Source organism: Nelumbo lutea, chromosome 4 (assembly GCF_056320005.1).
Source record: "Nelumbo lutea isolate HS-2025 chromosome 4, American lotus-T2T, whole genome shotgun sequence".
NCBI lineage: Eukaryota > Viridiplantae > Streptophyta > Magnoliopsida > Proteales > Nelumbonaceae > Nelumbo > Nelumbo lutea.
In genome coordinates, this window is record NC_142687.1 from 95492380 (window position 1) to 95505211 (window position 12832).

Here is a 12832-nt window from a genome sequence, read left to right on the forward strand (position 1 = left end):
GCATGTAACAGTTCGGGACATACCTCGCCGAACTGGCCTGCCTTGTAACAGTTCGGAACACACCTCGCCGAATTGGCCTGCCTTGTAACAGTTCAAGATACACTTCGCCGAACTGGACTGCCTTATAACAGTTCGGGATACACCTCGCCGAACTGGCCTGTTTTATAACAGTTCGGGATACACCTCATCGAACTGACCTGCCCTATAGCAATACAGGACATACCTCCAAACTCAAGACTCCGCCTCGCACACCACCCCACCACATCGCCCTCAGGGCACCAAAACCAAACAAACCGTACTATGCCTGACACTGAGGAAGTCCGTACCCAAGGGCGGCGCACCTGACTGACTTGGGATCTGACGCTTGACAGCCGCACTCCAAACGACCACCTGTCACCGCCTCCTGACACCACCATCTCCAGTTAGAGAGACAGTTCCGACAAAAGGCAGTGACGGTTCTGTCCCAGCAAAAAGGACGACACCCGAACTGACAGATGCAAGGGTAATCATACCCGAACTGACAAGGGCTTCAGAGCAAGTGCGCGAAGTGATTATAAAACGCCCCCTACACCCAACAACAAAGTAGGTGAACTTTGCGCCATCTGGTCTATACTTTGCCTTTAAGAGAATACTAACTTGAGCTTCGAAGTTATCTCACCGGGTTCCCCCGGGAGTTCCCTCATTTTTCCCGTTTCAGGCTCCCTGTCACTCCAGCTCAGAGGCGAAACCGTTGACAGCTAAGACCGGCCGGATTGCGCTCTATCAATTGGCGCCGTCTGTGGGAACGCTTCTAAAAGCCTCCCTCTAAATCTCTCTTACCTACCCTACTTTCAAAAACTCCAACACCCATGGCCTCCTCCAACAGTGCCAAACGTGGAACAGAAACAACCATTACCGGAGAGCATCTCCATGTTCCAGCGGTGTACATTGGGCAGTTCACCATCCCTCTTTCAGTGGATGGGATCCCCAGTTTGAATATGCCACAAGCAGTGGCACCCCTGAACCCTCCTTCGTTGAACATCCCTCTTCCACTCCCCATTGAAATGAACTTCACGGAACCAACTGCTGTCCCACTGGCAACCCGCCAGAACCAGCAAGATAATCTAATGCAATGCATGCGGGCAATGCAGGCCCAAATGCAGCAATTCCAGCAGCACCAACTCCAGCAACACCAGGTACTGCACCACCTCTCCCAACACCATTATCAGCAACAGGTGGGAGAAAATTCCTAGTGATGGCAGTAGATTACTTCACAAAGTGGATAGAAGCCGAACCTCTGGCAACAGTCATGGCCCGCAACATACAGAACTTCTTTTGGAAGAACATAGTATGTCGCTTCGGGTTAACTCGGGTACTGATCTCCGACAACGGCAAGCAGTTCGAGGATATCAAGTTCCAAGAGTGGTGCCAGAGCATGGGGATTCGGCAGAACTTCACATCAGTCGCGCACCCGCAGGCAAACGGTCAGACAAAAGTAATGAATAGAATCATCATGCGTGGACTGAAAGCACGTCTAGATCGAGCTAAGGGATTGTGGGCCGAAGAGCTACCAAGTGTTTTATGGGCTCACCAAACTACAGAAAAAACCGCCACGGGAGAAACCCCCTTCAACCTCACCTACGGCACTGAAGCAGTAATCCCAGCGGAAATCAAAGTACCAGCATTGCAACTAGAAACATATGACGATCAGACAAACGGAGATGAGTTACGTACCAACCTTGACCTACTTGACGAGGTAAGGGACCTCGCACACATCCGGACAGCGGCCTACCAGCAACAGGTAGCTTGCTACTATAACGCCAGAGTAAAGCAACGAAGCTTCCGGGTCGGCGACCTGGTCCTTCGTAAGATTATGGTGCCCGAACCCGGCGTGGGCAAACTTGGTCCAAATTGGGAAGGGCCCTATAAAGTAAAGAGAGCGCTCGGGGGGCATACGAGCTCGAAACCTTAGAAGGCAAACAAGTACCTCGAGCATGAAACATTGTTAACTTAAGACGATACTACCTATAAACCGCCAAGCAAAGTGGACGACATCACTACAAGAGCCTTGGGGCCATGATGCAGAGTCAACAAGAGGAACCCCGGCATAAGCAAGCAAAGAAAAGTCGGGCATCTTATTAGCTCGGCAAAAAATCAGCTCGCTACAAGAGCCTTAGGGCCGAAACAAGTCGCGCGAGTGCAATAACTCAGGCAAGAAATAGATTGGCATATTATCAGTTCGACAAAAAACAAGTTCGGAAAAAAGAGCAACACTTTAACCGAGAAGATTGTCTATTCCATTGCAAGAAAAATGAGAGTACAAAAAAAAAATTACATGCCCGGAGCTACTTCTTCCCCATCAGAAGGCACTTCAACAACACCCGAAGGCCCTACCTCGCCTTCAAAGTCTGGCTCGCCATCGGCAGCATTCGTCATCTCCTGAGTTATACGCGAAGTGGATATGGCACTAACGTCGAGGTCGGGATACGTGTTCCAGATCATCCACCGACTCAGCTTGAATCCCCTTCTATAAGAATCCACCATCAGGTCGTCAAAACGCGGAGAGGCAATGTAGTCTTCAACGGCCTTCTTCTTGGCGTCTTCAATACCTTGGGAAAAGATCTGCGTTTTCTCCCTGATGTCCTCCTGAAGATATTCGACCTGATGCTGCAGGTCCAACCTCAAGTCCGCCATGTGCTTGACGACTACTCCCATGGCCTCCGCATCCCGTTGAGACATTGCCTGTCTGGCCATGGCGACGCCAGCAGCCTCTTCGGCAGCATAAGCGGTTGCCTCAGCAGCTTGGGTATTCGCCTCGGCGGCACGGAAGGCCTTTTCGGCAGCATGAGCAGCCGCCTCAGCAACTCGCGCTTGTCGCGAGCTCCTCTCCACCTGGGTTGCTAAGGCGTGAATAGAAGAATTCACCTACCAAAAGAAACAAGTGAGCGACAACAGCAAGAAGGATAGAAAATGAAGAAGGCAGACGAAATCTGACTTACCACCATAGCATGAGTTACGGCACGGCAGGCGACCTGATTCAAAGGAAGATCGGTCCACGCCCCGATCTCCTCGGGGAAAGTAGCCTCCCTACTCTTCTAAAGAGCATAGTTCGGCATCAACACACTCCTGAAACCCGAGGGCCCAGCCCGCATATGAGTGGCCTCAGCGTAAGGCACCCCGGCCGCTTCATGCGGAGCCACCTCGGGCTCCCTGAGCAGATCCTCCGGCGTGTGGCCTGGAACTTGAGGCTCCTCATCCGGGGGCAGTTCGGTACGAGTTCGCTTGGCAACCCGCTTCCTCCTCTTCATGCCTTGGAACAGGCGCCCCCCACGAGTCCTCTCTGCATCCATCACACCTGCAAAAAAAAGTTCGGCATCAGAAAAAAATAAGAAGGAACAAAGCAAACAAAAAACCTGAGCTAAGAAACCTACCCAAACTCAAGCCGGCCGCAATAAGCTTGGCCTCCGTTAAGTACTGATGGCACTTTAAACCTTGCCATGCCCATTGTCGGAGGCCCTTCACCGTCTCTTTATCGAGAGTGACACCAAAATCAGGAGCGGCCTCACCCCACCCGGTCTGAAAAGGCCACCCTTGTGCACTTCGCACCCCGAAATGGTCCCGTTTCCACGTCGGGACCTTATTAGGAAGTTCGTGCAGAAGCTTAAAGCCCGGGCGAGGAGACAGATAATACACTCGTCTTCCCCTAGGAAGAGAACCCGCTTGTTTCTTGAGCATTAAGATAGAGGAGAATATCTCCAAGTCTAAAGGGAAGTTCTGTTCACAAAAAAGGGAGATTGTCCCCACCAGGTTCCGAATAGAGTTCGGATGAAGCTGGCCAATGGTAACGCCGGTTTATGACCTCGACGAGAAGTGGGTGGAAAGGCAGTCGCAGCCCCGCAGCGAGCTGCTCTCAAAAAATCACGATCTAATCAGGATCGTGTTCCCAAGGAAAACTACCTGAAGGAATGAAATAGGTATACCCCCCAGGCAGGTTGTAAGAAATAAGTAGAGATTGGAGCCCCTCGGGCGTCATGGTCGAAGGACCAAACCTGTCTAGCATCCAACCTCGATGAGAGGTAGACACCAAACTTCCCGAAGCGGATCGGCCTACAGGTTCGAAGTCATCCTCAAGTTCCACCTCAAGATCACTAAAACAGTCGGGGGATACGGCTTGGTTCGTAGAACCTACATTAGTCCTACTTGAAGAATCGTCTGAGCTATCAAAGCTAGACATCGAGGAGAAGAGGTGGATTTAAGAAGGTACTCACCGAAAGAAAGTTTTGAAAACTGCGGAGACTGGAACAACCCAAAAACCTTGAAGGTGAAGTAACAAGCCTAGACGCGAATTGAAAGGCCTAGACGCGAGCTGAAAAGTTGGACGCGAGCTCAAGAAGCAAGCTGCAGAAGTGACAAATCAACTGGGGTCCCCTACTATTTATAGCTACAGTAACCAAGAACCACAGTGCAGATCAAAGCCAAACCTAACGGCCCGCATTCACGCCGACAGCACGTCCCCTGAGATCGAGACGTCATTGGCGCACGTCTTTCCGAAAAGAGCGAAACGTCAGCGCACGTCTTTTTGAAACCGACAACACGCTAGTGCACGTCTTTCGGAAACTGACAGCATGCCACACACGTCTCTACAACTGACAACTGCCAGCGCACGTCTCCTCAAAACGGCAGTGGCGCACTTTTTTCAAAATAAAAAGATCCGTTGTCACGTCCCAGTGGCGCGATTTTTTGAAATTTAAAATAAACGCACGCTGCCACGTCCATCAAAAGCAGTAGGCACGTCTCCCGCCTTTACGGACGCTCCAGAAAACCGGAGAACCCTGGCAAAGCACCTCGCGCAGTCAAGATTTGAAAAACGAGACAAATCCACCTACCACCTCGCAAAACTCCCCGCGCCAGGGCAAGACCCTTGGCGCGAGGAGTGAGGGGCAATTGATGAAGAAAGATTTGGCCCGACCTCACAGTTACACAACACATGGCAAAGGCAACAGCTCGGCACGAAAGCACGCCTAAGGCGCAAGCACCAAGGGGAGAAACCAGTGGTCCAAACTCCCTACTAGGGGCCCGAACTCACCCTTGGCCCCAAACCAGACAGTAATCCGATCTGGCCTGCATGTAACAGTTCGGGACATACCTCATCGAACTGGCCTGCCTTGTAACAGTTCGGAACACACCTCGCCAAACTGGCATGCCTTGTAACAGTTCAAGATACACTTTGCCAAACTGGACTGCCTTATAACAGTTCGGGATACACCTCGCCGAACTGGTCTACTTTATAACAGTTCGGGATACACCTCGCCGAACTGACCTGCCCTATAGCAATACAGGACATACCTCCAAACTCAAGACTTCGCCTCGCACACCACCCCACCACATCGCCCTCAGGGCACCAAAACCAAACAAACCGTACTATGCCTGACACCGAGGAAGTCCGTTCCCAAGGGCGACGCACCTGACTGACTTGGGATCTTACGCTTGACGGCCGCACTCCAAACGGCCACCTGTCACCGCCTCCTGACACCGCCATCTCCAGTTAGAGAGACGGTTCCGACAAAAGGCAGTGACGGTTCTGTCCCAGCAGAAAGGACGACACCCGAACTGACAGATGAAAGGGTAATCATACCCGACCTGACAAGGGCTTCGGAGCGAGTGCGCGAAGTGATTATAAAACACCCCCTACCCCCAACAACAAGGTAGGTGAACTTTGCGCCATCTGGTCTATACTTTGCCTTTGAGAGAATACTAACTTGAGCTTCGGAGTTATCTCACCGGGTTCCCTGGGAAGTTCCCTCATTTTTCCCGTTTCAAGCTCCTTGTTGCTCCAGCTCAGATGCGAAACCATTGACAGCTAAGACCGGCCGGATTGCGCTCTATCAATAATGAAGGCCTTGCCTTCATCTATAATAGGATAGGTAACCAAAGCCAGATCAAGCCTAGCAATTAAATAAGGTTGATGCCTTTTTTTTTGCTATAGCCCATAGGCTTAAAGCCTAGCCAAGATCAATTTAACTTTGGCTTGTGCAATTTTTTTTTGTATTTATCACATTTACATGTTATTTAATTTAAAATTTTAAATAATTAAATTTTCATTATTTAATGTCATGGGCCAAAAGTCATTACTCATTACTCATTAATTGATCAAAAAAAGCCATTACTCATTAGGCCCAGAAAGCTCATAAGACCAGTCCAGGCCCATGTAGGGTCGAGCTTGGTCTTGCAATCTAGGCCCAAGGTATAGGCTGGGCCGGGCCCGGGCCTAGCTTATAGCCCTTATAATTGATGCTAAGCCTGGCCCATGATCACCCTTAACCTTTGGAAATCCTTTGAACCCAATTTCTTTGTCTGTGTTTTGGTTGGATTAATAGCTTTGCTCTCTATCACATGATTACCAAATGCCCTGATGTACTAACTGCCAAAAAACAGAAGGCAAAAAAATAAAAATAAAAAAGAGCTGGTCTGTTGTTCTGCTTTGTCTGAGATGAGTTGGAAGGGCAGATCAAACACTTAAAAAGCTTGATCCTTCAAAGCCATTCAAATGCAGTAATACATGCAGATCTGGTTGTGACTTGTGAAGACAACTATAGCTAATAGTTCTGAGTTCTGTTTCAGCCATTCAAATGTTCAAAATTTATTTAAATAGTAGAACCCTTTTTTTAAGCTACAACACAGCCCATTAAAAGGAAAAACTGCAAAACTTTATTTTTGCGTAAGGTGCACAATAGAGTTTATTGAGTAAAACGTGCAGATCCTTAAGATTAAATTGATTAACATGAAAAGCAAGAAAAGAGCTTTTCTTAACACTTTTAACATATTAGAATTAATTTAGCAGTGTCAACAGTGAGCAGCCGTAACAGCACTATTCTCCCTAACTCTACTATTGTAATTGCAGGCAGTTTCCCAGCAGAGCTTTTCCTAACAGTTCACATATTAGAGCCCAAGACAAAACAGGTACTAAAATCTTAACTCTAGTGACTTTGAATACAATCACAAAGAACAAGGGGAAGAACAAGGAGGAAGAAAGATGAAGAGGAGAGAAAAGGAAAAGAGAATAAGAGGGGAGGAAGAGAAAAGGAGAGAAGGCATGTTTTGAAAATTTAAAGAACAGTCAAGGGTAAAAGAGTTTCTATCTAATTTAAAGGCAAGAATTAACGAAATTCAAATTTAAGAGGGGAGGAAGAGAAAAAGAGAGAAGGCATGTCTTTAAGTCAGTTTTTAAACCTCAGGGACACTTTAAGTACTTGTCAGATAGTTCAGGGGCAACTTAAGTAATTAACCCTAAAATTTTTCTTTTAGTATCAAAAAACAACTGATCATTTACATCTTTCATAAACATATATAAAAGCACCTAAGGTATTGCAAGGGAAAAACAAAACAAAAAAATGAAACATTCAATGGTAAAATGAGAACCTAAAGGGCATTAATAAAAAATAAAGAGTTCAACTATGAAACTGGAATAATTCATCAAAATATATATATATATGAAACTGGAAAGACATGATACTGGAAAAACTAACCAATCAACCGGTATCATAAAAGCAGTAATCTGTTATGTGGTTTTTTATCAAATTCATGTGGGGGTTTTGATTGGTCAAAGCTTAAAGCCCTTCCGATATCATGTCTTTCCGGCAACATTGTTCTTTCCAAAAACATATAGAAGCAAGATTAGCTTGATTAAGATATCCTACCTCCTCCATAAGCAGCACCACTGCTCCCCTGGGCAGAGTATCCACCACCTCTGTTGACCATAAAAAGACTTAGCACCAATAACCAAAAAACCAAGGAGGTGAAATCAAACCTGTGAAGCCTGGATGAAACAAACCTTCTCATCCCATAACCATATTGATCCTGGCCTTGTTTATGATTAGCAGGTTCAACATATCCAGCATGAGGCTCCTAAAGTGTATTACCCATATAGTTAATCAACAAGCAACACACAGTTGCAAGACAATGAGGAGGAATCGAAACTAACCAAATCTGAGTAGTGCCCTTTAGATCCGGAAGCTGCTCCATAAGCATAACTCTGGTACCTGGATGCAGGTGCAAGATACCCCTGTGCATAGGAATTCCCATGTACAAAAGAAGCTGCCCCATAGTTTGGCCTTGCCTTCCCAAAACGAGATTTGCTTCTTTGGTTACCAAAACCAGTGGCTGGCCTACCATGCGTATTGCCTGCATATCCATGTAAAGAAAAAAATAAACTCACATGTAACAATACCTAGAAATGATGAACAGTCAAACACAATGTAAATTACTGAATTTGTTGTAGTAATAAAGTTTACAACTACCTCGTGCCTTCTTTGATGACCGCCCACTATAACCAGCATCAACCTCTCTCCTACTACGCTTCTCACCCTTTGCAGGTTTTCCCTTTTTCTGGCGGTTAGTTTCATCTGACCTGGAAGGCACCCCTGTGCTTTGACCTCCAGAAACATTGATTTGGGATTTACTTGGCTTGCCTCCCTTGGCACTTTTAGCCTTGTGAAGAGCCTTCTTCTTTCTTGCACTCCCTTTGGAGTTTGCATGGCTTTTTGACTTCGATGTTCCAGTCTCTTCAACCTTGTCTCCCTCCTTTTTAACCTTAAAACCACCCCGAGCACCCTGCTTTGCAAGTCGGCCCTTATTCTGAGGCTTTGCAAGGTTAGCTTTGATCTGAGGCATGAAACAGAACTTCAAAACATGTAATTGAATATCCAGCAAAATTTATTTACCAAAATGTTAGCTCTGATTTGAAATGAGACTTAACATTATGTAATTTATGTTTAAATATAAAATAAATATTGATATTGAAAACATAATCACCTTGACATCTCCTTCCCCAATCTGGGCATTATTGATCCCTTCTATACAAGCTACAGCACTTTCTCGAGAAGTAAATGTAATAAATCCAAAATCTTTCCTCTTAGTAACAAGATCCCGAGATAACTGGACTTTCTCTATGTCACCATATTGCTTGCAGAGCTCCGTTACTTTCTCGTTGTCCCAAGAATCTGTCAGGCCTTCAACATATACAGTCTTCACCTACAAAAGGGAAAAGTGAAGTTTTGCCCCCTGCACTTAATTGGTAAAAAAACTCTCTTTCAAAGAGCAACTGCACCTTATCTAGAATGTTTAATTTTAAGGCTGTATTTTCCATGTAAAAGATATGGAAAAGAAAGGTTTGGCTGTTAAAGGGCCTAAAGTATAACCATGAGTTTACAGATTGGACCCCCTTCCCCCTATCATGAAAAGAACATAGCCTAAAGCACAACTATTGTTTTCTCTTTCACAACGAAACCAAGCATATTGCGCCCAATTTTAATCTTAGCGCCGTTTTTTTCTTTAAGAGCATATTCTGCACCAAATATTTTCACAAGTCTACCAATATATAATCCAAGCATACATCATAAACTTTTAGCTTATGCCACATGATTGGCATATGTGCTATTTAATTGAAAACACAAAAACCTGGAGCTATGCCACAGGTGGCTCATTGTACAATTTAAAAAAAAATGTAATATTGAAAAACTTGCATCAGTCTTGCATTTCTATCTGATATAATGATATTTTCTGGATATCTGCATACACTAAATGGTCTATATTTTAGAATCAGATGACATAGTGTAGCGAGAATGGGCCAAATGGGCATTAACTTCTTTATTTCACTTAAATTATGTTATGTTTGTGTTCTTTTGGTTATTGGCCCTTAATTATGAGCCTCTTTGTGTTCCTTTTATTATTTCTTAGTTATGAGCCTCTTCTTCTCTCGTATCCTTCCACATACTTCTGCAGAAACTTCTCTCTTTTCTTTCTTTTTCTTTTCTTTTCTATATTTTCTGAATTATTGCAGGTGTGTTTTACAACTCATAGCTTTGTTATAGGGCGAAAACCCACCCATAGTGGCCAAAAGCAAAAGCACATAAGTACCATATCAATATGACAAAAATCCTGGGGCTGATAGAAGAAGAGATTGAAATCAATGAAAGGGATGATAAAGACCAAGAAGAAGATGAGAAGGTGGTTATTAATCAAGAGAAGAAGGTGGATGGGGAGTTAGATCTTGAAAAAAAAAAAATTTGTTGAAACAGAGGTTCAAGTAAGCAAGACTTTAGGTCTACGATTTTTGCGAGATGAGGAATTAGCATGAAAAACGTTTTTGGAATTGGAAAAGAATATGTCTATGCATTCTGTATAATTGATGTCTTCCTGGGAAGGTGATTAGATCGTGGGTGATGGATTACAATGCTGATTGGGGTGTCTGTCAAATGCTAGGGGGATTATATTTTTGTAAAGGTTTGGGAAGGAGCTCAAAGCTGTTTATTTAAAAACATGTTTTGTGGGTGTTGAGTTTCTTCTTCTGTTTTCTTGTGGGTGATATCTTATCACCTTTGGTTTTACTTCTGTCTTTATCTTGAATAAATTTTCTTTTTTATTTATTACTGAAAAACACTTGGGATGCTTTTCTTGGGAGGAGAAGATCGTGCTGAAGCCACATTTATCCAAATAAATAAATAAACAAACTGAGAGAAGAAAAAATCAAGTCATTTACAATGAGTGGGAGAAGGCAGCTTGTGATGGAGGAAGAAAAAAGCAACAGAAAGCACCAAGGAGACAATTGTAGCATTTTCATCGATAGGATTATAGGAGGTATGTCTGAAAGCCACAGAAGTCAAGGGAGAGGCAGAAAATGTTAGAAATAATCAATGCAGTAGGTTCTCAAGGACATAGGATTGGATAGGAATGTTGTTTTGGAGGGGTCTGGAGGTAGGGAGAAATTAGGGTTACCACATTTTGGGTGTTTTATATGCAATATATTTTCTATGAGCATGATTTCGTTTGGATGACGGGTGTTGTAGATTTTACACTTCATCTCGGTGTAAATTAATTTTGCTTCGGCTGCAAAGCCGCTCATGATTTTTTTTCTTTCTTAATAAAATTCTCTTTTACCATTAAAACACTTATAAGGGTTTTCAGATTTCATGAGATCCAAATCATCAGAAACAATAAAGGATGAAACTAATTTGGACAAAAAGCTGAGAACATTCAAATTTAGAATATGCCAAACCTGTGAAAGAGCTTCCTCACTGGGATGAATTGAAGACTGTGCAAATGCCACCTTGGCACTTCTGTCACGGCCAAAGACAGCATCCGGCTTTCTAAGCCGATGAAATGCCGCCATGGCATCAGAGTGGGTACTAAATTCCAGAAGAGCAAAACCTTTATTCTTCCCTTCATTCTTAGGATCATCAGGTAAATACGTCTCCACAATTTGTTCAACACCAAAGCTTTTCAATGTTTCAAGTACCTTGTACCCAGAAAAAAGCATAACAGCATTAGATCGTGAACAAAGGCAGGTGACAGTTGCATTGCCTGCAGTAACAATATAAAAAGAAAGTTTAAACAGTTGCAGACTATAATAAGGGCTGCTGATATGGACTCATCAAATTACTTGCTTGCATTTTGACAGTATGCATATGCAATTAAGAACAGCAAACCACAAAGAATAAAACCTTACATGCTCTTTTGTCCAAGTCTTACAAACGTTACCCATGTAAAGTGTATCATTGTCCTGACTCTGGGATATACCAACACGCTTGCCCCTCACCTTTCAAGGAAAATAAGGACAACATAAGTAAAAGTGAAATTAGACAGATATTATTAAGAGAATGGGAGCTTCAAAGATCAAGGTGCAAAACCTCTGTCCCATCTTTCAACTCAGCCAGCGCCTTTTTGGCTTGCTCAACAGAGGCATATCGAATAAATGCAAAACCTTTGCTTTTCTTTGTAGTTGGATGTTTTACTATCCTAGCAGCTTGAATTTCCCCAAATTTCCCGAAAACTTCAATTAAATCTTCTTCAACTGCCTCCTTGTCCAACCCTCCCACAAAAATTTCAAACTCCTTATCTTTTTTCCTCTCTGTAAGAGGAGTTTGCATGTATAGAGAAGGATCATCTTCCTCTTCATTTTCCTCCTCATTTTCTTCTTCGTTGTCCTCTTCATTTTCCTCCTCATTTTCCTCTTCATCACTTCCAATCTTGTCATCCTCTCCATCCCTATTATCATTTCCATTGGTACCAGCAGTGTTATCTACATCCCCAACCAGTTTGATATCTTCAACTTCAGCAGCTTCAGTCTCTTCAACTATAACATGTTTGGCACCTGAAACAACCAAGCCATCAGCAATTCACAATCTTTCTCCCATTGCTAACAAGCAGATAAGCTTAGGTACCAATGATAAATACCAATATAAAACAACATCAAGGAACTTATAAGCTGATGCTGGCTAAAAAGCATAACAACAAAGTCCTTTCAATAGCATATAGACCTCGTTCTAGAACAGTTCAGTCTGCCAAACATCGCATAAACTGAGAAATCACTTCAAGACAACAAGACAGCAATTCAAGTAGCCACTCACAACCAGTTACATAAATGGTGCAATCATTCCATTACTACTCTGTACTAGAGTACCTTAACGAATTTAAAAATCTCACAACAATTTCGAATCATTTCCAAATGGCAATAAAAAATCAATTCTCTAATGGGTATAGGCGAGAGGAAAAAGGATAAAACAACTGTATATTTGTGCAAAAAAAGCACAAGCATGCAAACAAGAGAGGGGTTTTCAAGCTAGCTGCATCTTATAACCCCCCCCCCAAAAAAAGAAAAAATAGAAACAACATCAGCAACCAAGGGGACCCTAAAGCATATATCATGCATGTCAAGCCAACAAAAGCACATAGCCCAAGGAAGAAATGAAATAGGATTTGACAGTTTACTGATCTTTGCTAAGTCTAAAGCGGTGGAGATGTGGTTTATGCCCTGAAAGTGTGAGAAGGTGATAGGCTGAAAGGGGAAAAAGAGAAG

The 12832-nt window shown here is 43.8% G+C and overlaps 2 protein-coding genes across 3 annotated transcripts in view; both read right to left on the minus strand.

The window, feature by feature from the left end:
• The window catches only part of LOC148861978 (uncharacterized), a 48038-nt gene that overhangs the window by 20309 nt on the left and 14897 nt on the right, over positions 1 to 12832 (minus strand). Inside the window, exons 2-9 of one of the 2 annotated variants that reach the window (XM_088982610.1) lie at positions 11664 to 12127; positions 11483 to 11572; positions 11033 to 11272; positions 8791 to 9009; positions 8277 to 8640; positions 7961 to 8160; positions 7811 to 7884; positions 7677 to 7726 (exon numbers count right to left, since the gene is read on the minus strand). In XM_088982610.1, the coding sequence (XP_088838736.1) occupies positions 7677 to 7726; positions 7811 to 7884; positions 7961 to 8160; positions 8277 to 8640; positions 8791 to 9009; positions 11033 to 11272; positions 11483 to 11572; positions 11664 to 12127 (1701 nt within the window). Of the gene's footprint in view, positions 1 to 7676; positions 7727 to 7810; positions 7885 to 7960; positions 8161 to 8273; positions 8641 to 8790; positions 9010 to 11032; positions 11273 to 11482; positions 11573 to 11663; positions 12128 to 12832 lie in introns of both variants that reach the window. The other variant, XM_088982609.1, reaches the window with a different exon arrangement.
• On the minus strand, positions 2303 to 5300 carry LOC148861979 (uncharacterized). Its single transcript, XM_088982613.1, has 2 exons — positions 2979 to 5300; positions 2303 to 2904 (listed from the first exon to the last, which is right to left on the minus strand). The coding sequence occupies exons 1-2, from the start codon at positions 2982 to 2984 to the stop codon at positions 2311 to 2313; spliced, it is 600 nt and encodes a 199-aa protein (XP_088838739.1). The 5' UTR covers positions 2985 to 5300; the 3' UTR covers positions 2303 to 2310.